At 55.1% G+C, this 23508-nt stretch overlaps 3 protein-coding genes across 12 annotated transcripts in view; 2 read left to right on the top strand and 1 right to left on the bottom strand.

Moving 5' to 3' along the window:
• Window positions 1-3554, top strand: part of PIEZO1 (piezo type mechanosensitive ion channel component 1) — a 108328-nt gene extending 104774 nt beyond the window's left edge. For all 8 annotated transcript variants that reach the window (XM_053271201.1, XM_053271197.1, XM_053271195.1 and 5 more), the window contains 4 exons: window positions 420-542; window positions 1057-1136; window positions 1311-1488; window positions 2663-3554. In XM_053271201.1, coding sequence (XP_053127176.1) covers window positions 420-542; window positions 1057-1136; window positions 1311-1488; window positions 2663-2912 — 631 coding nt within the window. In that variant the 3' untranslated portion in view covers window positions 2913-3554. The remainder of the gene's footprint in view (window positions 1-419; window positions 543-1056; window positions 1137-1310; window positions 1489-2662) is intronic.
• A 104-nt stretch (window positions 3555-3658) lies between these two features.
• CTU2 (cytosolic thiouridylase subunit 2) lies at window positions 3659-12685 on the bottom strand. 2 transcript variants are annotated; one of them, XR_008311280.1, is made up of 16 exons: window positions 12383-12685; window positions 11522-11596; window positions 11249-11327; window positions 11102-11161; window positions 10520-10580; window positions 10052-10161; window positions 9365-9615; window positions 8754-8889; window positions 8073-8204; window positions 7669-7760; window positions 6535-6638; window positions 5621-5759; window positions 4974-5043; window positions 4594-4652; window positions 4227-4377; window positions 3659-3837 (listed from the first exon to the last, which is right to left on the bottom strand). XR_008311280.1 is itself a non-coding variant. In XM_053271207.1 (15 exons), the coding sequence occupies exons 1-15, from the start codon at window positions 12442-12444 to the stop codon at window positions 4302-4304; spliced, it is 1506 nt and encodes a 501-aa protein (XP_053127182.1). In that variant the 5' UTR covers window positions 12445-12685; the 3' UTR covers window positions 3659-4301. The 2 variants fall into 2 exon arrangements, 1 of the variants encoding a protein (XP_053127182.1); XM_053271207.1 differs by having other exon boundaries at window positions 3659-4377.
• Window positions 12546-23260, top strand: RNF166 (ring finger protein 166). Of its 2 annotated transcripts, none has more exons than XM_053271210.1 (6): window positions 12546-12740; window positions 16737-16893; window positions 17232-17344; window positions 17975-18089; window positions 20739-20846; window positions 21932-23260. In XM_053271210.1, exons 2-6 carry the CDS (start codon window positions 16801-16803, stop codon window positions 21995-21997), a joined length of 495 nt encoding a protein of 164 aa, XP_053127185.1. In that variant the 5' UTR covers window positions 12546-12740; window positions 16737-16800; the 3' UTR covers window positions 21998-23260. The 2 variants fall into 2 exon arrangements, with proteins under 2 accessions (XP_053127185.1, XP_053127184.1); XM_053271209.1 differs by lacking the exon at window positions 12546-12740 and adding an exon at window positions 12848-13116.
• The last annotated feature ends 248 nt before the right edge of the window (window positions 23261-23508 follow it).

Raw genomic sequence — 23508 nt, 5'->3', positions numbered from 1 at the left:
GGAGAGCCTTGAAGAAGAACGGCCTTACTGGGAGAGTGGTTGGGCCATCAAACCGCCTCTCCCGGGCAGCAGTGGGCCTCTCCTTGGCTGGAGTTTCCCAGCAGAACCCGACAGCCATTTTTCGGGGATGGTGGAGCAGATTCCTCCACCGAGCTGAGCGCGATCTCCAAGGTCCCTTCCAGCCCCTAGACGCTACGATGCTGTGGCTGCGCGTCTCTTTTCCTCTGAAGCCAGCCCGATTCGATAAAGGTGGAGGACAAGTCAAGAGCCGCAGCAGGCAAGACGTGGATCTGAAACGTGCCCCCACTAGGGAGGGTAGCTTTTCACTGGCTCTGCGCTTCTGGTTCTGCCGGACCCCCCCCCCAGCGCTGCAGAGATTCTGTCCCCAGTGGCCTTTCTCTCCCTCTTCCCCACCCCAGGGACCTCGGCAAGGGAGGCACTGTGGAGTCCACCTCCGAGAAGCACACGATCGACCTGGAGCACGGAAGCCAAGTGCGCGCCCAGCTGGCCGGGCTGCTTAAAGGCACCCACCGTGGCCCTGTGTGAGTTCTAGGCGTGGGGTCTCTCTCGGACATAGACACACACACACAGTTTGCCCCTCCAAGATTCGTATTACTGTATTGGCTCCCAGAAGGGAGGGCGTCTAACCCCCGCCCTGGGTAGAAACCTGCCCCACTCGGGGAGAAAGGGGCAGGGAGTGCGGAACCAAGACGCCCGGCTGCTGGCGGGGTAGTGAAGTCCTGCCTGGCACCGCACTCCGAGCCCAGTGGAGGTGGAGGAAAGGCTCAATCCAGGGGTGGTTGCTAGATGCACTGCAGCAGGGGATGATGGGGACTGTAGTCCAACCGCTGCTGGAGACCCTTGAGCTAGATGGTAATAGCCGGAGTTGTGGAACTGGGTGGAGGAGAAGGAAGAGTCTGCAAATTCAGCCCCACCCACCCCAGGAGAGCCCAGATGATGCCCTCCCAGAATGGGAAACGGGGTGGGCGTGCCGAATCTGGAGCAGTCTCTGTGCCTCCTTGACTGAAGCGGCTTCTGCTTCTCCTCCCTGTACAGGAAAGTCCCCCACCTCTTCCCTCCCTACATCCGTGCACCGAACGGTCCAGAGGCCAACCCTGTGAAGCAGATGTTGCCAGGTGAGCCTCGAGGTTGCCTGGGCGGACGAGTCTGCAAATGCGGCCGCCCAGCCCCTCCTTCCCCTCTGGCCTTCGGGAGATGCCCAGGCTGGGAAGGAGAGGATTCAGCGCCAGCTCCTGATTTCTGTCTTGCTGTGTCTGCCTCTCTCTCCCGCTAACGCTCCCCGCCATCAGATGAAGACAGCTACTGGGACGTGGACGTGCAGCTGAACAAGGCTCCTGGGAACAGCAGCAGCGCCCCGGAGTGGTGGGTGATCCAGCGGCATGGCTGTACAGATTGCAAGATCCTGCCCATGGTCATCTTCAACGACAAGGTCAGCCCTCCCAGCCTGGGCTTCCTGGCTGGATACGGGTGAGTATCCTGCGGTCCGGGGTCCATCAGGCATCACCCAGGAGTGCGGAGGTGGGATTTCGTACCTGTGGAAAGCAGTGTTGCACAACTGCTGCTGGGGGTGATGGGCGTTGTAGTCCAAGAACAGCTGGCAACCCTCCACTGGGCCACCCGTCTTGGGGACTTGGTTAAGAACATAAGAGCAGCCCTGCTGGCTCAGCGCCAAGGCCTCTCTAGTCCACACCCTGTTTCCTACCAGATGCCTCTGAGAAGCCCACAGGCCAGAAGATAAAGGCATGCCCCCTCTCCTGCCGTTGCTCCCCTACAACCGGGACTCAAAGCATCCCACTTCTGAGCCTGGAGCTGGCCTATAACCATCAGGACTAGGAGCCACTGATGGGCCTGGCCTTTGAGAATTTGTCCAAGCCCCTGCCTTCCAGGCTGGTGGCCATCACCATATCCTGTAGCAAGGAGTTCCAGAGGACTATTTTCTCTGGTTTCTCTGCCAATACAGATGATACTAAGTTAATAGCATTGGTAATAGTCTTCGGTTTGACAGGGGAGAGGCAAACCCAAGAGGGGGTGGTCGAATCAGGGGTGTGCTTACCTAAGAAGAGCCTTGCTGGATCGGGCCCAAAGCTTCTCTAGCCCAGCATCCTGTTTCCCACAATGGCCCATCAAATGCCTCCGGGAAGCCCACAAGAAGAGGGGGAGGGCACACCCTCACTCCTGCTGTTGTTCCCCTGCAACTGGGATTGAGAAGCATCTTGCCTCTGAGGCTGGAGGTGGCCTTTAGCCATAAGAACAGCCCTGCTGGATCAGGCCCAAGGCCCATCTAGTCCAGCATCCTGTTTCATAGTGGCCCACCAGATGCCTCTGAGGGGCCACTCAGGATTAAATCCACAGTCGCCTTCTCTCTCTCTGGTTGGTTCCACGACCAACTGTTCTAAGGCACAGGCACTTAGCATGTCTAGAAATCTGGCCTCTCTGTCAATACCCGCACGTGAATTTGTCCAGTCTATGTGTGGGCAATTGAAACCACCCATTGTTGCAGCTCTGTCTCTCGTGGATGCCTCCCTGATTTCCTCCAGCAACTCCCAGTCCCTGCCAGCGTTTGGGTCAGGAGGGCGAGAGCACGTCCCTAGCACCACGTTTCCTCCCAGTTCCATAGACTGATTCTGTTCTCTCCTCCCAGGATCATGGGGCTGTATGTCTCCATCGTGCTGGTGATCGGCAAATTCGTGCGCGGCTTCTTCAGTGAGATCTCGCACTCCATCATGTTCGAGGAGCTGCCCTGCGTGGACCGCATCCTCAAGCTGTGCCACGACATCTTCCTGGTGCGCGAGACGGGCGAGCTGGAGCTGGAAGAGGAGCTCTACGCCAAGCTCATCTTCCTGTACCGCTCGCCCGAGACCATGATCAAGTGGACCCGCGAGAAGGAATGAGGCGGGGCCGGGACGCAGCCCTTTCCACCCACAAGGAGGGCGTGAAGCCGCCTTCGCCAGGCAAGAGGGCTGGGGACCCCAAGGAGGCACCGGGTGGAACCAGAAACTGCCTCTCTCCTCCACCCCCTTTGCCGAAGGCTTTCTGGGTGGGGCAGCCCCCTTACTTCTGAGCCATATCTGCTGCCCACTGCCTTGGGCAAGGCGGGGGGGGGCAGGGAATACTGTCCCTTTTGGAAATGGAGGTTTCTTTTTTAAACATGGCGGGCAGCCGCCTCTGTGCCTTGCCCTCTGAACCTGCCGTTGCTGCTCCCCTCTGGATAGATCTGCAGCAAAACAAGAGGGGGAGGAAAGAGGCCTTTGCAGTGGACCTGGGGGGTGCCCTCTGCTGCGGAGAACCCAGCGTCTGTGCACAGCAATAACCTGCTTCCACCCCACTGATTGGGGGGCCCAGGGCTTCCCCACTCCCTTTGGCCTCACGGTGCCCCCAAACACTCCCTGCCAATCTGGAACCCCACCACCCCCCAGTCTAGGCCCTGCTCTATGCCAGCCCCAGCTGCTGAGAAGAAGAGGCGGCTGGACTCCGTTTTTCTAAAGATGTGGTTTTATTTATACAGATCTATATAATAAAAAACTGAAAATGAAGAGCTGTGGTGTTGGCTGGTACTGGATCTACATTTACAGGTAGACAGTGGAACCCGGGGCGAGGAGAGGCATCCCTGTATAGGGATGTAGCAGTGGAGGTTCTTGGCTTTGAGGGGGGACATCCGGGACTGGAACATGCTCAGGGGAGGGAAGTCAGTGGGCTTCAACTGGCCTAGCCCACCTGCAGAGGCTCTCGGCAGTACGGCTGGCTGCCAGGGAGAGATCGGGACAGCATCGCTCTTATTCCACTCGCTCCCTGGATTAATGTTGTTGGGCCTTTTGCCTGAGAAAGGGGGGGCGCGTGTGATCAAGCCGGGGGAGGCAGCGGGACCCCCCATTTCCCCCCACCACAGAGCCAACAGAAACCCCTCTCTCTGCTTCAGCCGTTAAAAGGGGGAGTTCTGGGGAGCCGCCCTGTCAGAGGGCCGGCAAAGCGGATTCTCGAGCACTGTGCACCTTTTCCAAACGAGCAGGGTGCCTGCGACAGCATCAGGCCTGCCCGAGATCAGGCTGCGCCCAGTTGGAACCGTCTGCCCACCCCGGCTGGCTTCAAAACCATCTATTCTCATCGAGAAAAGCGGTTCACGGAGCGAGGGCTACGGCGCCCTCAGCCGTCTGCTCCAGCAAGGGGAGCAGAGGAGGAAGAGTCCCCAGGGGGGTCAGGGCCGGCACCTTCCTGCGCTCAGCGTCCTTCATTTCGGTCCTCGGGGCCTCTGAGCAGCAAGCCGTGAGGATGGCGCTTGGCCGTCAGCTCAGGGGCGGGTCCTCGCCCCCTGCGTCCTCTTCCAGCAAGAACTCCTGGATCTCTGCCTTCATTGCAGACCTTGCACGGGAGAATGGGAACACACACAAGCCCTTCCGTCTACGTGGGAATCTCGTTCCGCAGGTTACATCCCCAAGAAACCCAAAGGGGATCTGCCTGGACGGCGGCTACGTTTCGGGAGGTCGGGGCCGGGCCCTGGCCTGGTGTGACCCTGTCCGCAAGCGCCTCCACACCCCTCCCTCCCTCCCCGGCAAAGGCTTTAGCCCTGCCTTGTACCTGCATCGGCGACCCTCAGCCTCCGAGTGGATATACGGCGGGAGGGACTCCCAAGAGCTCTGCAGAGGGAGGGAGAGTCCGGGTGAACAAACGGCTCCAGCTACGCAAAGCCGTGACCCCGTCTGCAGTTGGGTAAAGTGAGGGCAAGAGGTCTCTGCCCTCCACCCAATGGAGGGAGGCCGCCTGCCTACCTACCTACCTGCCAATTGCAGCTCTTCACCAAAACGTGAAGACGGGACTTTACGCCTCTTCCCATCCTCCCCAGCCACAAGGCCTCAGCTCAGAGCCCTGCCACAGGCAGCTGCGGCCACCATCTTGAAGGCAAAGCCATGGCGCCGTTCCCGAGACCCCAGAGGGGGCCGATGCAACCAGGCACTTACCATGTCTTTGAGGGTCGTCCGGCAGCTGTAGCAGAGCAGGGGCAGAAGCGAGCCGCTGTGGGGAGCAGTTCTAAGGTGGGGGGAGAGGAGGAGAAGGGCATTGCCGAGGGTCGCGTCTGGACTGCCAACCTTCAGGGTAGGGATGTGCGCGAAACGCGATTCGGCTTCCGGATCGCTGCACAATCCCTTTAAAGCCCAGAGGCCGTGTGCCTACCGGTGCTGTGCGGGGCGGGGCAGCTGGGGGAGAGCGTTGCTGGCGCACACTGAGAGCTGGGAGGAGAGCATGGAAGTATGGAACACGCTTCCTGGTATGGAAGTGGTGGCGAGTGGAGGATCAGGGATGGGGCTGTGGAAGCCCTTGGCTTTAAAGGGGTCGTGCAACTATTCAGAAGCCGAATCGTGTTTCAAGCACCCCCCCGGTTCGGGGTTGTTCTGTTGATTATGGTCTTAGGGCAGTCAGCTGCCTGGAGGGCCCCTGCTCAGGGGCTGGAAGATGGAGTAGAACTAGATAATTCTGTCCCCACCCCACCCCGTGGAAGAAGCCATGGGTGTAGGATGGCAGAGAGCCAAGTAGCAGGAGGGCTGGCTGGCTCCCTCCTTGTGTAGCAAGGCCTAGATCCAGGAATCCTCAACCTGCTGCTCCTTACCCTGGCCCCAGAGGGCCTCTGCAGCAGTCCGTCTGCTTCCGGGCTTCCCCACAGCAGCCGCCGCTGCTTCCAGAAGGCTGCGGGCGCTTCTGGCACAGCTGCTCCGACAGCAGCGTGGCCTCCAAGGAAGAGCCGCCCACTGCGAGGAAAGGAGAGTTAGCGAGCTGAGGCGGCCGCGTTTCCTCAGAGAGGTCTTCGGGGGCAAGGGAGTGAAACGGGCCAGCTACTCAGCTGCTGAGAGTTTGCCATTTCTCCGGCTGCAAGCGGGAAGCTGTTCACCCCAGGCAGCACATGACCCCGTGTGGGCTACCTTTAGCTATGGCTCAGAAAGCAGGTGGGCTGTTTGCCCCACTTGATTCCTGTTTAGTAAAGCAGCAGGGAGAGAAAAAGAAGCCCCTGCAATTGACGTGCCGGCTTCAGCACGTGGGAGCTGTTGGGAGGGGTGGGAAGGAGCTGGCATGGGGTGGTATCCGGCCTTGTGCTGCAAGGCAGGGAGTGGGACACAGGAAGCTGCCTTATATCAAGTCAGACCCTTGGTTCATCTAGCTCAGTATAGTCTGCCCAGGCTGGCAGCGGCTTCTCCAAGGTTGCAGGCAGGAGGCTCTCTCAGCCTTATCAGAGATGCTGCCAGGGAGGGAACTTGGAACCTTCTGCATGCAAGCAGGAAGATGCTCTTCCCAGAGTAGCCCCATCCCCTCAGGGGAATGTCTTGCAGTACTCACACATGTTGTCTCCCATTAAGACAGACCCTGCTTAGCAGAGGGGACCATTCATGCTTGCTACTGCAAGACCAGCTCTCCTTGGGGGTCCCTTTCTATTCTGATGCCATGAATGGCCCCCGGCCCCCTGTACAGCAGTGGCCAGAACCTTCTCCCTCTGTTACTGCCCAGTGCAGCCACCCTGACCCCCCCTACCGATGTTGGTGTCTAGGGCACAGAGGCAGAAGAGGCACTTCTCCAGCTCTGTGGGTCCATCGGCGGCAGCATCCCGAGGAGTCACGCCAAGCTTCTCACCTGTCCTGCAGAATGGACCAGAGAAGGGGTCGTGAAGGGGCCTGCAAAGCCAGGACGGCCCTCTGCCTCCCACACCCAGTGGCCAGCAGCTCCGGCCATGAGCCCTCCATTCTAACAAGCCCCTCTTCACTCCCCCTTGGACTGAAAGGCCACATAAACAGCGCGGCATGCATTTCTTCCACCGAGGGCAATTACTATCTGGCACAGAATTCAGCAGCTAAAGAATCAGATAAGTGTTGTTTAATTGCTCCGAGAATGAATGGATGAATGCAATTTAGTTCAGTCTATGACTAGTAATCACAACAAACAACAATACAGTCCAATTAACCAAACCAAACACAATCCATATCAACGTTGTTGATAACATCTCCTTAGATATAAACATTAATCCATACAAGTCTAACCCGTATTATTATCAGCCCTCACATTCTTCCTGTTTATAGCTCATAAATTAATAGAGACTGCCTGATCGGACAGGCAGCAGTGCAAAGCTTAGCTGTCATATCTTATCTCGGCATCTTGGCCTGCCAATAAATAAGAAGCATATCATTACTAAGAGAGGTTCTACCTCAAGAACTGCCCAAGCAAACTTGATGTCCTGCAAGAAGAATCCGATAATCTCAAGAAAGAGAAAAGGGGGCTAAGCAAGACCTCCAGCGATCGGGATATGGGGCTCTGTCACCCAGAAAGGTGAGTTACACAGAATGAGCCAGTCTGCACACAGTGGCCTCAATGTGTAATTTATTCAGCTTGCAGAATCTGAAGATGGTTGACGCAGCCTTACTTGCAAGGGGGGGGAAGCGAGCTTAGTTTGGGAGGGCTTAACTCTTGAGTCCTTCCTAGAGCAAGGCTGTACGACGTCAGCCTTCCTGCAGATGATGTTGGACGACAAATCCCATCATCCCCAGCCACAGTGGCCAATAGTCGGGGATGATGGGAGTTGCAGTCCAAAAACACGGGAGGGCCAGAGTTGTGAAGCCCTGCCCTGGGCGTCATTGGTGACCCCCTGCCCCAGCCGGCCGGAGCTGAGCTTACCGGTAGACGGTGCTGATGGTGGAAGGGAACTCGGACTGCAGCTTGTAGAGGAAGCTCTCGATCAGACGGTGGATGCTGGCTCTGTCGGGGGCCTGGCAAGAGGAGCAGGGGAATTACCATCCCGTGCAGAAAGGGAGGAGGCTGAGGAGCCCAGGGCCTCCCTCTCCCTCTCTCCCTGCAGATGCCACGCAGAAGGGCACTTGGGTAGCCACCCCACAGCCCCAGCCAGGCTCAATCCCTGGCATCTCTACTTAGAGGGGGGCCTTGAAGACCCCTCTCTGCCCAAGGGGAGCTGCTGCCGGCCAAAGCCGACAATCCTGGGCTGGATGGACCAAGGGTCTGACTCGGTTCAGCCTCCGCTTGGACTCTCCGCTGCCAGAGACCCAGAGCTGCAAGCTGCTTACTTTGGTGTCCAGGGCGGGTGTGAAGACGGTAGGCACCCCAAAGAGGCGATTGTAGAAGGCAATCTCTTTGGCCGCATATTCCCGCATGGGACGCAGGACCAGCACGCCGCCGTAGCGGTTGTCCGAGAAGCCCTTGGAAGCAGGAGAAAGAGGGGTGGGTCGGGGAGCCGTTGACACATAACCTGCCCCTTCTCAGGGAGGAAGAGCTGGTCCTGTGTGAGCAAGCACGAATGGTCCCCTTTGCTAAGCAGGGTCTGCCTTGGTTTGCATTTGTATGGGAGACTACATGTGAGCACGGCGTGACCTTCCCCTGAGGGGACGGGGACGGAACTCAGTGGCAGAGCGTCTGCTTTGCAGGCAGGAGGTCCCGGGTTCAGTCCCTGGCAGCAACTCCAGGTAGGGCTGGGAGAGACGCCTGCCTGAAAACATAAGAGAGCTGCTGCCGGTCAGTGCAGATGAAGCCGAGCGAGAGGGGACCCGTGGTCCGGCTCCGTATAAGGCAAGTTCCTAGGTTTCTCCACTGGCGCTTTGGAGAGATCAAGGGAGAATGAGGAAGGCTGGATTGACTGGGCAGAGCCAGCAACAGGGTTGGAAACCTCAAGGGAACGGTAGTACCAACCAAGCAAAGAGGGACCCAGTTGGCTGGAGAGCCCTACGCAACAGCACGGCCCCCGCTCTCACCGTGTCCGCAGCAAGGAAGGCCCCCCGGCCCAAGCAGAGGCTGGTCAGCAGCTTGACAGCCACGCGGGTGCAGCTGTCCCCTGCCATCACCTTGGCGTAACCGTTCGTCCGGGCCACGTGCAGGATCAGATGGCTCCTGGAGAGGAAAGGGACCACCTAGCACCAGAGTTGCCCCTAACGGGGATTCCCAGGTGTTGTTGCCTACAACTCCCAGAATCCCCAGCTGCAACGGCTTTTGCTTGAGAATTCTGGGCGTTGTAGTCCACAACATCTGGGCATGCCTGTTAGGGGGAGCACTGGCATGATGGTTAGGATGCTGATTTTTGATGGTGCGTGAGCAAACAACTGAGTAGGAGGACTGGGGAGCTGGAGGACAGCATTTCCCGCCAGCTTGGGAAAACACTGGGCAGGACAGCACCCTCCTCCCCAGCTCCTCTCTCTGGCAGTCACTCCCTGCTCCTCCTGCCTAGCTGTCTGCACACACACCAGCAAGAAGTGGGAGCCCGTGAAGCCCCCGAAGCTGGGTAGGAGGACCCCTGCCCTGCCCAGTTTCCGACCGTGTGCACCTGCCTCCGCTCTAGCCCAGACTGGGATGGGAAAGGCAGGCTCACCGGAGAGTCTGCAGCAGCTCCTCTCTGGCCGTCAGGGTCTTCGCAGCCCCAAAGAGGCGGCTCAGCTCTTCTGTGCGGGAAACAGGAGGTGGGCCGGTGTTTGAGGTGGCTGCTGGTTCCTTCCTCGCAGCATCGCCAGCCTCCTTCCGCTGCTGCTGGATGAAGCCGTCCACGGCTTCCTTGTAACTGTGGCCGTGAGTGGCAGCAGTATCGGAAACGGAGCGCAAGATGGAAGCTGGGAGGTCAAAGACCTGCCAAAGGAGCACCAGGGGGGTCCCCTAGTCAGCCGTAACAAGTGCAGAGAGAGAAGCATTGTTTGCCTTGCTACATACCCAGGAGGAACTGAATCTGTGATGGATCCGTTCAGCTCAGTAACATAAAAATAGATTCCTGCTCACCAAATGATGTGCACACCCACACTTTTTCCTTTCCAAGGAAGCAAACTTTATTCTTCAGTATGCCCTGCTGCTTGATTGTTCTTTTTAATTACAAGATATATAAAGATGAGTTCCTTGTCTAGAAATGCCAATGTGAGATTAAAAACAAACTATGGGATGCACATGAAAAAAAAGATAAAAGATGCTTTTGTCTAAGGAGACACTTTCACATTGTTGGGCTGACTCAAACTCATGCAGAAAAGGGGAAGGCTGACACTGCCCACCCCCGCTTCTCGTGGGTCTGTCTTACCTCTTCCAAGGACAGCAGGTGATAAGGGAACCCCGTGGCTCGCAGGATCGTCTCCACCTGTCTGCGGGTCTCCTCCCGGGTGTCTGGGCCCTGCCCACACACAGCACCCTCTGCATGGCAAGAAATAGAGTCGGGAAGGTGAGGAGGAGGAAGAGGCAACAAATTGGAGGAGGAGGTGAGGAGGCGGCGAATCGGTGAGGAGGAGGTGAACCAGGGTAGGTGGGGTTTCTTGTGCTCCCTTCTCCTAGCCTGGGGAAGCATGAAAACCGCCTTCTCCAAGACTACCTGCCACCCCCAGTGCGGCAAAGCTGTGACACTCCCCACTTCACTGGCACCCTGTGAGGGTACAGATTAACACAAAGGCACATAGAATTGCCAATGTGTGAGTGAATTTCTAAGGGTGTGGTCATTTTTAAATTTGGAAGAAAAATAAAGGGGGCGGGCCTGCCGGCACAGAGGAAGTGCTACCATCAACGAAGATGATGCCCGGCTTGAAGCGGAGTTTCTTGGCTGCCTCTCGGCTCAGGCCCTGGGAGGAGAAAGCAACAGATGGTGTTGGGGCCAAGAACTTGTGCTGCATCCTTCAGCATCTAGCTTTGTACCTCCTTCTCCTGCATGTTCATGGAGAGGCAGTGGGATCGCACTAATGGTCCTACCCCTCCCCAAATCTGCCCACCAAAACCCCCACCCCTGACCATTGTGCCTGAATAATTAGAATAGGGTGTCTCAATCTTTCCTCCCTCTCACCTCTAAAGACAGGGAAGGAGACAGAAGCGGCTTCAGCCAGCAGCTTTCCTATCTACCTTGCCTTCCTGCACCTGCCGTGTTTACAGCAGCAGTTTGGGGAGTTGCAAAGCTAAAACTTTGTGGTGGGGAGGTAAGAGACTGTGCCTGCTACAGAAAAACTCTCTTTGTATGGAAACTGGGGGCTCTCCCCGCATCGAAGGGCCTGTCCCACAAGTTGACACCAGCTCCACTAAATTGCAATCCCCGCATAAACTCTTTCCGTGTCCTCCCTGTTAATCCTGCAAAACAGTTAGGGAATTTTACCTCTTCCACTTGGCGCACCATTGAACTGGAGGCAGGCCCACCTGAAAACGCAAGGAGGACCTGCAGCAAAGAAAGAATATATGGAGAGTTTATCATCTGTCACTCCTAGCTGTTCTCTCCCCCCTCTAGGAAATAACCAGGCAGGACCTTCTCTCCAGGGTAAATGCAGCGATTCTTTCCAAGCATGGCACGGAACTTGTGGACAAAGTAATCCTTGAAGCAGGCCCTACAAACCAAAACAGATGCATGTAAAAATGGCATGAAGACGAAGGTTGGTGACTGTGGCAGAAACCCCACCGGTCCCCCAGCAGCATCAAAAGTCCTGCAGCATTGCAGGAGAGCACAGAAAGTTTCCAGAGAAAGGCAGCTGATGCTCCCAAGGCCAACTGCTAAGGCAGGACTCCTGTCCGTCACACTTACTTGCAAAAAGCATCTCCAACACGAATGATGAGCACCGGTGAACCCTCTTTGCACTTCATGCACTTCAGCAGGCAGCTTTGGAAGATGGAAAGGAGGGTCAGATTCCAAAGAGCTTAGACTGAGAGCACATGTGCAAGCTAGCAGTCATCGTCCATCAATGTGTTTAACCCCCTTTTTGAACCCATCGCAGCCTGTGAACACAACTACATCCTGTGGCAATGAGTTCCACAAGTTAACTATGCATTGTGGGGCTTTCTTTGGTCTGTCCTGGCTCTCCTGCCAATCACTCTCACTGCATGGCCACAGGTTCTAGTGGCATGAACAGATGGTGGACACTTTATAAAGATCCGTTTTCTCCATACCGTGAGTCACGTCATTTTGTAAACCTCCATTAGGCTCCGTTTTTAGTGGCTCTTTTCCACACCTCTGCCAGCTCTGCAACCTCCCTTTGGAGATGGCACAACCCAAAACTTTTTGCATGGGGCAGTATATAAATGCACTAAATAAAATAACTAACTAACTGTAATTGCTTTGGTAGTAGTGATGGTTTGCTAGATTTGCTACCAAAGTTTCTTTTAATTAGGGTTTTAACCAGGTTTTTCCTCCGAATTTTGTTTTATTTATTTATTCGATTTTGGTTTTAATCACAGTCTAAAAACAGAGATGGATTTTTTACTGAACAAAAGCAGATCTTTGACTTCTATTGACTTCTATTTTGACTTCTATTGGCCCCGCCCACGACCTGGCACAGCCAATCTAGGCCATGCCCCTTGGCCAATCAAAGCCTGCACCACTCGGCTCCGCCCCCAGACTGCCGAGCCCTACGGAGAGAGGGTCGCCGCCACCCCTTCCCCTCCTCACCCGTCACGGGGGGGCCTCGTGAGCTGCCCCCCGCCGCAGCCGCCCTCCTCGGCCTCACACATCTCCGCCACGTGGGGCAGCCCCTTCCGCGCCCCAGCAGACCTCCCAACTTCCGGCGCACTCTGACAACGTCATCGGCGCATAGACCTGTTGCAGAGACTCAGAAGCTGTGCTCGTATTCCGGGGTGACTTCGTGATAGGTGTCCCAGATACAACTCGGAAACCATACAAATGCATGTGCATCTTTTAAAGAGTGATTAAGAATCGATGTTCCTCCCCTAGGAAAAGCCATTTCCGAGCCTTCACTGCCCGCCCGCCCCGGCCCAAGCAAAATATTCCGGAAAGAGACACGCTGCGTGTGAGTCTATCCATCCTGACTCTATATTCTCAGGGGAGGCAGACGCGCCCGGATGACGTTGCCCTTCTTCTTCCCCTCCCCCTGCCCCGCCCTTCTGCAGCCGTCGCGGCCGGGTGACGCGCGGCCCTTCCGCTTCCTGCCGTTGCCCCTGCCGCCTCCCCCCCGCCCCGCGCGCTCCGGTCTCCATGGCGGCCGCGATGTTCCGCAGCCTGCTGGTCTCGGCGGGGGGCGGCGGCGGGTCCCGCGAGGCCCCTCCCCCGCCCGCCGCGCCTCCCGCCCCGCCGCCCGAGGGGGCCGCCCTGGAGGCCCAGTTCAGCTGCCCCATCTGCCTGGAGGTCTACCAGCGCGCCGTCCGCATCGCCCCCTGCAGGCACACGTGAGGAGGGGGGGGGGGCGGGGGGGGGCAGGCGCGCCTGGCAGCTGAGTCGGAGCCCCAGCCCAGCACTGACGGCTCTGACTGGCAGCAGCACCCGCCCTGCAGGGGTTCAGGCAGGCAAGGTCTCTCCCGGCTGCCAGGGAGGGAACCTGCCTGCGGGCATCCCCCAGCAGGGCCTCTGCCTCCCTCCCTTCTCCAAAAGCTGCTCAGTCGGCTGCCCACACTGACTGGCAGCATGCCTGGGTCCCTTCCCAGCCCGGCCAGTCTTCCCTGCAGCAGGGATTTCCCAGATGCTGCTCCCTCTACAGCTCCCCTGATCCCCAGCCAAAGGCGCTGCCGCTGGGGGGGTGCTGGGAATGGTCGCCAACCACATCCAAGCATCCCTGTTGCAGGGAACACTGAGCCCTCCCCGGAGATGCTGCCTGCAGGGACTGAACCAGCAGGTGGGGCCTCCGGCATGGGAAGCAGAGCCCCGGCCACTGGGCTGCTGCCCCTTCCTAAGAGGTGGTCAGAGTCTTGGCCATGCTGGTTGGTAACAGCACCCTAACGTCCCAGGCAAGAGTCTTTCCCAGCCCTGCCTGGGGGTGCTGCAGGGACTGAACCTGCTCGTGGGACCTTCTGCATGGAAAGCAGGGGCTGTGCCCCCGAACAGCATCCCCATCTCTTGAGTCTGCATAGGTCCGCCTAGCTCAGCCTTGTCTACACTGACTGGCAGTGGCTCTCCAGACAAGGGTATTTCCCAGGCCTACTTGGAAATGCTGCCAGGGGCAGGGGGTGAACTGGGGACCGTCTGCATGTAAAGCAGGTGGTGCTTGTGGAGGGAGGGTAGCAGAGTCTAGAGGGTAAGCCGGGGGTCCCACAAGGGCTTGGCATAAAATGGGGGAGTGCAGGTGGCTAGAAGGTGATGCAAGTCTAGTAGGGGTGTAGTGGAGGGGTCTAGCTTAGAGCAGATCTTCATGTTGGGGGCTCGGTGGGGGGGAGCAGGCGATAAAGCCTACATGAGGTGAGAAAGAGAGGAGGAGATCAAGGCCAAGATGAAGAGGTCGGCTGCAGGACCTCTTAGGGAGACGAGAGGCAGGACACGGGAGCTCCAGGCCTTAGATGATTTAGGTGTGTTGAGGAGGGGGACAGGGAGTCTTATATGTGCACACCCAAATAATGTGAATGCAACAAATGTGTGTCTGCAAATATGCTTCATGCAGGTGGTGTTTCTCTAGAGGCTGGCTGCAGCTTCTTTGTTTATATGTGTACTTATTTGTTCTGTTCCACTCTTTCTCCAGTGGGCTCAGGGTGATGCAGATGCTTGCCACACGGTAAACTACTTGAGCTAATATCTTTTTAAAAATCACCTTAAGTGGCAGGTGATAACCTAGGCCTAATTGGCGAGCAACTCCTTGCAGACTAGGGCAAAGAGAGGTGTGTTATCTGGTGGGCCACTGTGTGAAACAGGATGCTGGACTAGATGGGCTTCCTTGGGCCTGATCCAGCAGGGCTGTTCTTATGTGTTTGTGGAAGTGAATGCAGCCTCTCAGATCCATTGAATCCAAACTGTATTTTATATCTTTGTCAGATATACTCACTCACAGCTGGTAGTTGTCCTATAACAGTGGCTGTAAGTAACGGCTTACTTCACGGATGAATTTGGGTACAGGGTTGGGGTTCACACCTAAGAGACAGTGGTGCTGGGAGAAATGTGACCTTAAGCTGCATGGGAGAGAATGCTGTGGAGATAAATTAGAGGCCATCAACCTTGTCCCTGAATCTTTTTGACCTGAGCAGAGCAAGACTAGGGGAGGCAGGGTTTGCTTGCTTGCTTGCACCACAGGCAGATTTGAGGTTCACTGTTTTGGGGAACAGAAAGATCCTGGAGGTTCACTTCTTCCTCTTGCCTAAGACACCCTTTATTGCTGTGTAAGTAGCATCTTGTTAAATTGGGTCGTATCCGTGCCTTTGGGTCAGTTGCTATTGGGTCGTATCAGTTGCCATAAGGTAAGGTAAAGTATGCCGTTGAGTCAGTTTCGACTCCTGGCTCCCACAGAGCCCTGTGGTTTCCATTTCTTACAATACAGGAGGGGTTGGCCATTGCCTCCTCCCACACAGTATGAGATGATGATGCCTTTCAGCATCTTCCTATATTGCTGCTGCCCGATATAGGTGTTTCGCATAGTCTGGGAAACAGACCAGCAGGGATTCAAACCAGTAACCTTCTGCTTGTTAGTCAGGCATTTCCCTGCATTTCCCACTTAAGATGGCCTATCAGTTGCCGTAGCTTTCCTCTGCTGCTCTCCAGAAGAGACTGGAGAACTTCCCCATTGGCATTTTGGGCCCCCACCTCTCTTCATGGACAGTCTCTGGTCTTTTTTTTTTTTTTAAACCACCACCTCCATCCCAGTCTTGTCCACCTAAGGCGGACTGGAAGCGCTCTAGATAGAGACTCTGTCATGCTGTATTCTGTACAGTGCCTTGCACCCATTTAAAATATAGTAGTGAAGGAGTAACAAGATTGCGGCCACCAGTTTCCCCGATGACTAACTGTGGGAAAGGCCTTCCCACCACCTCGTCTTTGAATTGACCTGCTGTGAAATATTTTGGAGCAGAAATGCTGCTGGATAAGGGCAGAATAGCCTGGGAGGTTCTCCTCTGAAAGTAAATAAGGCAGCAGTGCGTTCTCTTGGAAAGGTGGAAACACGGTTGCATTTGCCCAGTGGAGCAGGAGCGCGGGAGGAGGAGATTGGGTGAGGTATCCCAGAAGGCCAGTCAGCGAGCAAGTGAGGCTGTGGTTGATCCTTTCTGCCTTGTGAGTTCCCTCGTGTCGCCCTGAGCTCCGTTTCCAGCCCAGTGGTTCTCTGGTAGAGTTCTTTCCCCTGCCTTCCGATCAAAGGCTCTGCTTCTGAAGACAAGACTTCCCTGATGCAGTGAACTCTGTTCGCTGGCCTGCTGCCTCACCGCAGTTCCTGAAAGTGCCTTCTGCACTCGCAATGCATTCTCTGCCCCCCGAGGCCTTTTGGGTCGTTGCTCACATTCTTGTAGCCCCTCATCCGGTTCATAGCCCCTCATTCTTGTAGCCCCTCATCAGGAATACCACTTGGCTGGGGCTTATATGAGCTTGAGTAACTGGAAAGGACTAGAGACAATGGGCACCGTCGGAATTTAGAGCCGGGACATATCTGTGGATTGTTTCCAGGTCGTCAAAGGGCACTGGAGACAGCCACCTTTGCTGAAGCTAAGCAGGTCTTGGTGTGGTCAGTGGCTGGATAGGAGACCCATGGAGGCCACCTTTGGGGATGGGGCCACAGCTCAGTGCTAGAGCATCTGCTTTGCATGCAGAAGGTCCCAGGTTCGATCCCTGGCAGCATCTCCAGGTAGGGCTGGGAGAGATCCCTGCCTGGAACCTTGGAGAAGCCGCCACCAGTCAGTGTAGAGTAGACAATACTGAGCTAGATGGGCCAGAGCTCTGACTTGGTTCAAGCAACTTCCTATGTTACCACTTCTGCAGCTCTCTTTCCCCAAAGCTTTGCCAGCAGCCTCCTCCTGGCCCAGTCTGCTGGCCCAGCAAGTGCGCATGTGCGATTCTCCTAGGGCTCTCCTTGAGTGCCATCAAGTCTCCGTTTTCTTTCCAGGTTCTGTGGGGAGTGCCTGCAGCCCTGCCTCCAAGTGCCGTCTCCTCTGTGCCCGCTCTGCCGAATGCCCTTTGACCCCAAGAAGGTGGAGAAGGCCTCCAGTGTGGAGAAGCAGCTGTCCTCTTTCAAGGCCCCCTGCCGAGGGTGCAGCAAAAAGGTAACCCTGGGGACCTCTGGCAGGAGCCCTTCTCCTCCCGAGCCACACGGAGGCCGCCAGGGAGTGGCTGGGGGTCTGTGGCTTGGCAGAGACGCGCCTCCACCTCTCCGGGGGATAAAGATCAGTCCCAGGGAGAACGGCTCGGAGTGGAACTCCAGTTCCTTGTTGGCCTTAAAAGGGCCGCTTAACTCCAGAACTCAAACCTTTGACAGTGACCTGGTAGGCAAAATGACCAGAGTTTCCCATTTCGCTTAATTAACACGGGACACATACATGGAAACCTCTAAGAGGATCTGGAGACATAATTTGTGGATCTGTTGCATTCTTTGGCCCTCCAGGTAACGCTTGCGAAGATGCGGTCCCACATCACGTCCTGTGCGAAGGTTCAGGAGCAGATGGCCAACTGTCCCAAGTTTGTTCCTGTTGTCCCCACTTCCCAGCCCATTCCCAGGTATCCGTTTCTTCGCCTCTTGGGGCAGCCTAGTCAGTGGGGGCGGGGGGCAAAGGACAGGGGAGGGGAGGGGTGTGCACGGACCTCTTTGGGAGGCCCTTTTACAGCCCCCCAAACAGGTTCGAACACGGGCGGTTTGAAGCATTTGGCGGGGGTGGGGGATAACTTTAAGGTCAGGAGAGGATGCACTCCCCCCAAAAAAAACTCTTAGGAACATAGGAAGCTGCCATTTAGGCCAGTATTGTCTTCACAGACTGGCAGCGGCTTCTCCAAGGTTGCAGGCAGGAGTTTCTCTCTTAGCCCTATCTTGGAGATGCTGCCAGGGAGGGAACTTGGAACCTCAGATGCTCTTCCCAGAGCGGCTCCATTCCCTGAGGGGAAGATCTGACAGGGCTCACACATGTAGTCTCCCATTCATATACAACCAGGGCGGACCCTGCTTAGCTAAGGGGACAAATCATGCTGACTACCACAAGACCAGCTGTTCTCTCCGGCCTCTTAGCGACCACATAGATAGATTCTCTCCAGGATGGGGCTGATTGTCTATGTGCAAAGCCAAGGCTGATTCTTGCCTCTATGTGACCTGTGAACTGCCCTTTTTTTCCCTCCCTCTCCTCCCACCCTTTGCAGCAATATCCCAAACCGGTCCACGTTTGTGTGCCCCTATTGTGGAGCGCGGAACCTAGACCAGCAGGAGCTGGTGAAGCACTGCATGGAGAGCCACCGCAATGACCCCAACAAAGTGGTGAGTGGTGCATGCGCAGATTTGGCACCGGAGCATGGCCTCCTCCCCAGCCCAGCCCTCCGATACAGATGTGGGGGGCTGAGGGGCTCCTCTCTTGGGTTCCAAAGCCTTGCAAGAGAGAAAACCCTTGGCATGTTAAAGGGCGTGGTGGTGGTCGTCGTCTCCTCCCCCCCCCCCCAAGTGCTCATGGCAGAGGTCACGGATTGTGCCCACACCCAAGTCCCCTGCTCCTTGGGCAGTGAGCTGTGACCGTTCTCTGCATATCACCTGCTAATTCAGGAGCAGGAATACTCCTGCCGGAGGGAGCCTGACCTCCAGTGAACTGTAAGCCTGTGTGCATTTGAATGGGCTCCCACACAGAGCAGGCGAGCCGGAGGTTTGCACACGTCTGCTTCCAGGCATAGAGTGCTCCTTCTGGTTCATTTAATCTCTCTTCAGCCTCTCTGGGTCAAGGCAAAGCTGCATTGCTTTTCTTCCACGGGAGAAGGAAAGAGAGGGGAGGGAGCATCACATGCCCCTCTCTGGAGCACGTTAAGAGGTACCCGTTCTGTTTGGTAGCCCGCCTTCCAGCCAGCCAGAGATGCATATTCTGAGTCCCGTGAATCTCACGACAGGGACTGTTTCAAAAGCAGCTTGAGATGGAGGAGAGGTGCATGTTGGGTGCTGGTTGCTTTCTCCTCTGCTGTTGGCTGTTTTAAATGGTGGTGGTTATTCTGTTGGTCAACATCCAGACTAAATTAGTCCCATTGAAATTGAAATTAATAGGGCTTCAGTTAGTCATGAAACCACCTAATGGTGCAGTGGGGAAATGCTTGCCTAACAAGCAGAAGGTTGCTGGTTCGAATCCCTGCTGCTACTATATCAGGCAGCAGTGATATAGGAAGATGCTGAAAGGCATCATCTCAAACTGTGTGGGAGGAAGCAATGGCCAATCCCTCCTGTATTCTACCCAAGACAACCACAGGGCTCTGTGGGCGCCAGGAGTCAACACCGACTTGACGGCACACTTTACTTTAAAGTTAGTGCTTAAACATGAATTATCTGGATATTGCCCTATTTTCTTTAACGGCTTTTAATGTGTACTAATTATTTTTTGTTAGCCACTTTGGGTGTTTAGTTTTCTTGATTATAAGTCAAGCGGATTATAAGTCATTATTGTAATGTAATGTAATGTAATTTTATTTACAGTCATTGACCAAACAGAGAGTAAAAACCAGTAAACATTAAAATATGTATATTATTATCCCCTGCTAACTGAGCAAAGAGGCATCTTTTTAAAGTGGTGATACTCTTAGATTGAGCAGGGGGAGGAGAGCAACTGGCCCTCTCCATCCCCAGCACAGCATCCCTCCAGTGGCTGTTGCTGGGGTCTGTCTTGTGTTTATTTTTTAGATTGTGAGCCCTTTGGACAGGGAGCCATATCTATATAAACTGCTTTGGGAACTTTTTGTTGAAAAGCAGTATATAAATATTTGTATTCGTAAGCAAACATGCTAAACTTAGCGTATCAAAGTTTCCCAGAAAACCGTCTTGCAGAATATTCTGTAAAACAACCCGGGCTCTTTTATATGCGTTTAAGGTGCTTCCTGGATTGCCCAAGTGTTGACATTGTACTCTTTTGGGAAGAGAGCTGGTCTGCTGGTAGCAAGCGTGAATGGTCCCCTTTGCTAAGCAGGGTCGGTCTTGGTTTGCCTTTGGATAGGTGTGACTACATATGTGAGCATTGTAAGATATTGCCTTTAGAGGATGGAGCCATAGCTCAGTGGAAGAGCATCTGTTTGTTCGCATGTAAAAGACCTCCGGTTCAAGCCACGGCATCTCCAGGTAGGGCTGGGAGAGACTGCTGCCTGAAACCTTGGAGAAGCTGCTGCCAGTCTGTGTAAGCAATACTGGGCTGGATGGGTCTGACTCAGGAGGCAGCTTCCCATGTTCTTAGTCCATTTGACCACCATGCATCTGGTCATGCAGACTTGAGGGAATGGACTAAAATGAATGAGAGGGAATGCCCACTGAAATGCATGGGTTCCTTGCAAACGGCCATCAAACTCATTGAATTTCCGAATGGCCATTTCCATGCATTCCTATGGTCTTTCGGAAGGAATCCATGTGTTTCAGCGGGCATTTGCTGTGATTCGTCCTGACACTAGTCCACTGTAGGACTTGATTGCTGATGGTCCTAAGCAGTGTTCCCTGTAACAAGGATTCCCAGATGTGGTTGACTACAACTCCCAGCACCCCTAGCTGCAATGGCCTTTGGCTGGGGATTATGGGAGTTGCAGTCCACCACATCTGGGAATTCCTATTCCAGGGAACACTGACCCCAAGTTCGATCCCTGGCAGCCTCTCCAAGATAGGGCTGAGAGAGACTCCTGCCTGCAACTTTGAAGAAGCCGCTGCCAGTCAGTGTAGACGAGACTGAGCTAGACGGACCAAGGGTCTGACTCTGAACTTCCTAGGTTCCTCCTCTCGGGAGCTGAATCTACACATTGTCTAGAAGGAATCCATCCTGGTGTGGGCCATTCCCCCCCCCCCCGGCTGCCTTTAGTGTGCTGTGCTGACCCTCGGGAGTGAGTGGTGGTGCTGCAGCTGCTCTTCCCCTCCCTTTTGGTTGACGTTCCCATTCTCTCTCCCCTGCCCCGTGTGCTCCAGGTGTGCCCCGTCTGCTCAGCCATGCCTTGGGGTGATCCCAGCTATAAAAGCGCCAACTTCCTGCAGCATCTCCTCCACCGGCACAAGTTCTCATACGACACATTTGTGGTGCGTACTGCTGCCAGAGTTAACGTCTGGGGGCCGGTTAGTTGGTTGATAAGAACCCGGAGTCTTGAAGTGGAAGATGGCTTGGGGGTGGTGGTGGTGGTGGTGGTGGTGGTGGTGGTGGTGGTGGTGGTGGTGGTGGTTCAGGCTCACATCTGAGTCGCTACAGAGCAAGGGTTCCAACACAACACTTTAGAGCTGGCCAGCAGAGCTGCACAAAGACCTCACACCAGTTAATGCTCCTATTTTACAGGTGATAAAATACCTGCAAAATGGTATTTTTGAGACTGGAGAGAGAAGCAGTTAGTACCAGGCCAGCCCTAGCAGATCTTTAAAAGAAAGCTTTTATTTGTTGTCATTAAATTATTGGGAATCGGGAACCCTAACCAGTCTGCTGCAAATCGCCCAGAAGCCTACCCATCCCTCCTGATCTGTCTTCTTCCCACTCCCGTTGTAGGGGCTCTGGAACAGACATTCACACTTGGGATCTAGCACCACCCCGTATAAACTGAAGATCCCAATAGTGTGTGAGCCCTTTCATGGGATTATATTTGTTACTGCTGCAAGGCTTTGTGCCGCTGCTATCATTATATCCCTTCTGCATTCCAAACTTCCTGGAACCATCCCTCTGAAAGAGCCGATCTTCCTAGAATCCCAGTGTTTAGATTCGGGGACCCCTTCGAAGGCCCTTCTGCGTTAGATGGCCTGGCCTGATGCTTCTGGACAGAGGGCTGTGTGCTCGCTTGTGCCTGCATGAGTGGTTTGACTTGCCTCTGCCCCTCGGGCGGCTGTGCACAGCTTAGCCTGGCAGGCTGTGCAGGGGACGGCTCTCCCAGCTCCGAGTGCAGGGCCCAGCGAGTGCAGAGGAGCTGTGAGCACAGGGAGGTGGCTAATCCGGTGGAGGTTTTGCGGCAGCGCATCGCTGTGCATGAAGCAGGAGGGCAGGGAATCCTCCTCCCCCTTGCCACGCTCTGCCTCCTCCAGGCCCCAGGAAAGACACCCACTTCACACACGGGGTTCTGGGGAGGGAGGAGCGCCCCCCCCGCCTTGCTTCCTCACGGTCGCCTTCTCCTCCTCCTCGTTTCCAGGACTATAACATCGACGAGGAGGCCGCTTTGCAAGCCGCCCTGGCCCTCTCCCTCTCCGAGAACTGAAGGTAACCGCTGAGTGGCAGACTGGACTCTTGCCAGGCCTCGCTGGCCTTTTGCGCGGGCGCCTGTCCTCGCGGCAGGGAGGCACCGCGCTCACCCTCCCCTCAGCATCCGCTAGCAAGTAGGCACCCCCTTCCTCGGCTTCCGCCCTGCCTGGTCCAGCCCGGTGGGATCTTCCTTCGTCTCCAGAGGGAGCACGCTCCGGCAGCCCCACACAGACAGCCGGCGGGACGGAGGAGCACAACAGCCGCCTCGCCGCACTCCGTTTGTACTTCCGACTGGACATTCCGTCCCTCTGTGCGGAGGACGTCTTTTCTTAAGAGGCTCTTAAGATTTTAGTCCCTTTTGGCCCTTGTTCCGTTGGCGGTTTATATAGCAACAATACATTTTGTGGAACATTTCTCTTAAGATTTTTTTTTTTTAATTTAATCACCTGTGTTTTTGTTAACTCGTTTTTTAATTATTATTTGAAACAGAGCATGGGACATCTGAACGCCGTAGGACTATTTATTGCACGGTTAGGTGCAGGTTGTCTGCTGTTGCCACTAAAGCAGCAAATGCTGGAAATGCCACCAGGGCACTTCGCAAAGAACCCCCCAAGGAAGGGCAGGCAGTCACCCTGCCCACCGGCAAGCAATGCAGTCCCTTTCTCTCTCTCCTCTCTTCTTGCCCCTCCCCGGCTCATTTTGTACCGGCTTTTGTGATACTCTAGATGTTTCTTTGTGGTTTTTTTCTACATCTGTCAGTGTGACGATACTCTTTCCACATTTTATAGCAAGCAAAAACCAAGCAGTTAACTCTTGATATTGCAATATCTGTGTTTGACTAGGAACAATAGTATTTTTATGGAGCATTATTTTTTAAAGTCTATTTTTTAAAGAAAACAAACCGGCATGGAGTCAGGAATTGCGGGGGGGGGGACGGAGGGGAAGGCACGCTGGAACCTGGGGTTGGCAAAGGGGTTTGCTTCCTTTCATTTTACACCTCCACCATGGAACTATTCTTGCCTTTCTTATTATTTGAGAGACCATTTGTCGTCTTTTCTAAAATGAAAGGCCCTTCTTCAAATGACCTCTCTGGGTTTCTTCTTCTCCACATGATGGAAATTTTCTTTTTAGAAGCTAGAGAGATGCGTGTGGCCGTTTTTTCCGCAGGTCGTCACAAGCTGTTACACACCACTGCCACCAGGTACTGTAAGGTTCAATCGTCCAAGGTCAGTGGGGTCTCAAGTAGATTTGGAAGAATAAAAGCTGTGAATAAGCTACAGATATGTCTGTGTGTCTTTCCTTTCTGTCTCTCCCGTTTTCCAAGAGTTATCTTCATTGGGGTGGGTGGTGGGGGTTTAGGACAGGGCTTCCCAACCTTGGGATCCCCAGATGTTGTGGACTACAACTCCCATCATCTCCCACACAAAAGGCATTGCAGCTGAGGATTCTGGGAGTTGTAGTCAACAACATCTGGGAATCCCTGTTAGAGGGAACACTGCTGAGTGTGGTGGGAGTTGTAGCCCAACA

The sequence above is a fragment of the Hemicordylus capensis genome, chromosome 9, assembly GCF_027244095.1.
Source record: "Hemicordylus capensis ecotype Gifberg chromosome 9, rHemCap1.1.pri, whole genome shotgun sequence".
In the NCBI taxonomy this organism is placed as follows: domain Eukaryota; kingdom Metazoa; phylum Chordata; class Lepidosauria; order Squamata; family Cordylidae; genus Hemicordylus; species Hemicordylus capensis.
Note: the sequence above shows the minus strand (reverse complement) of the source record. Positions and strands in the feature narration are given on the sequence as shown.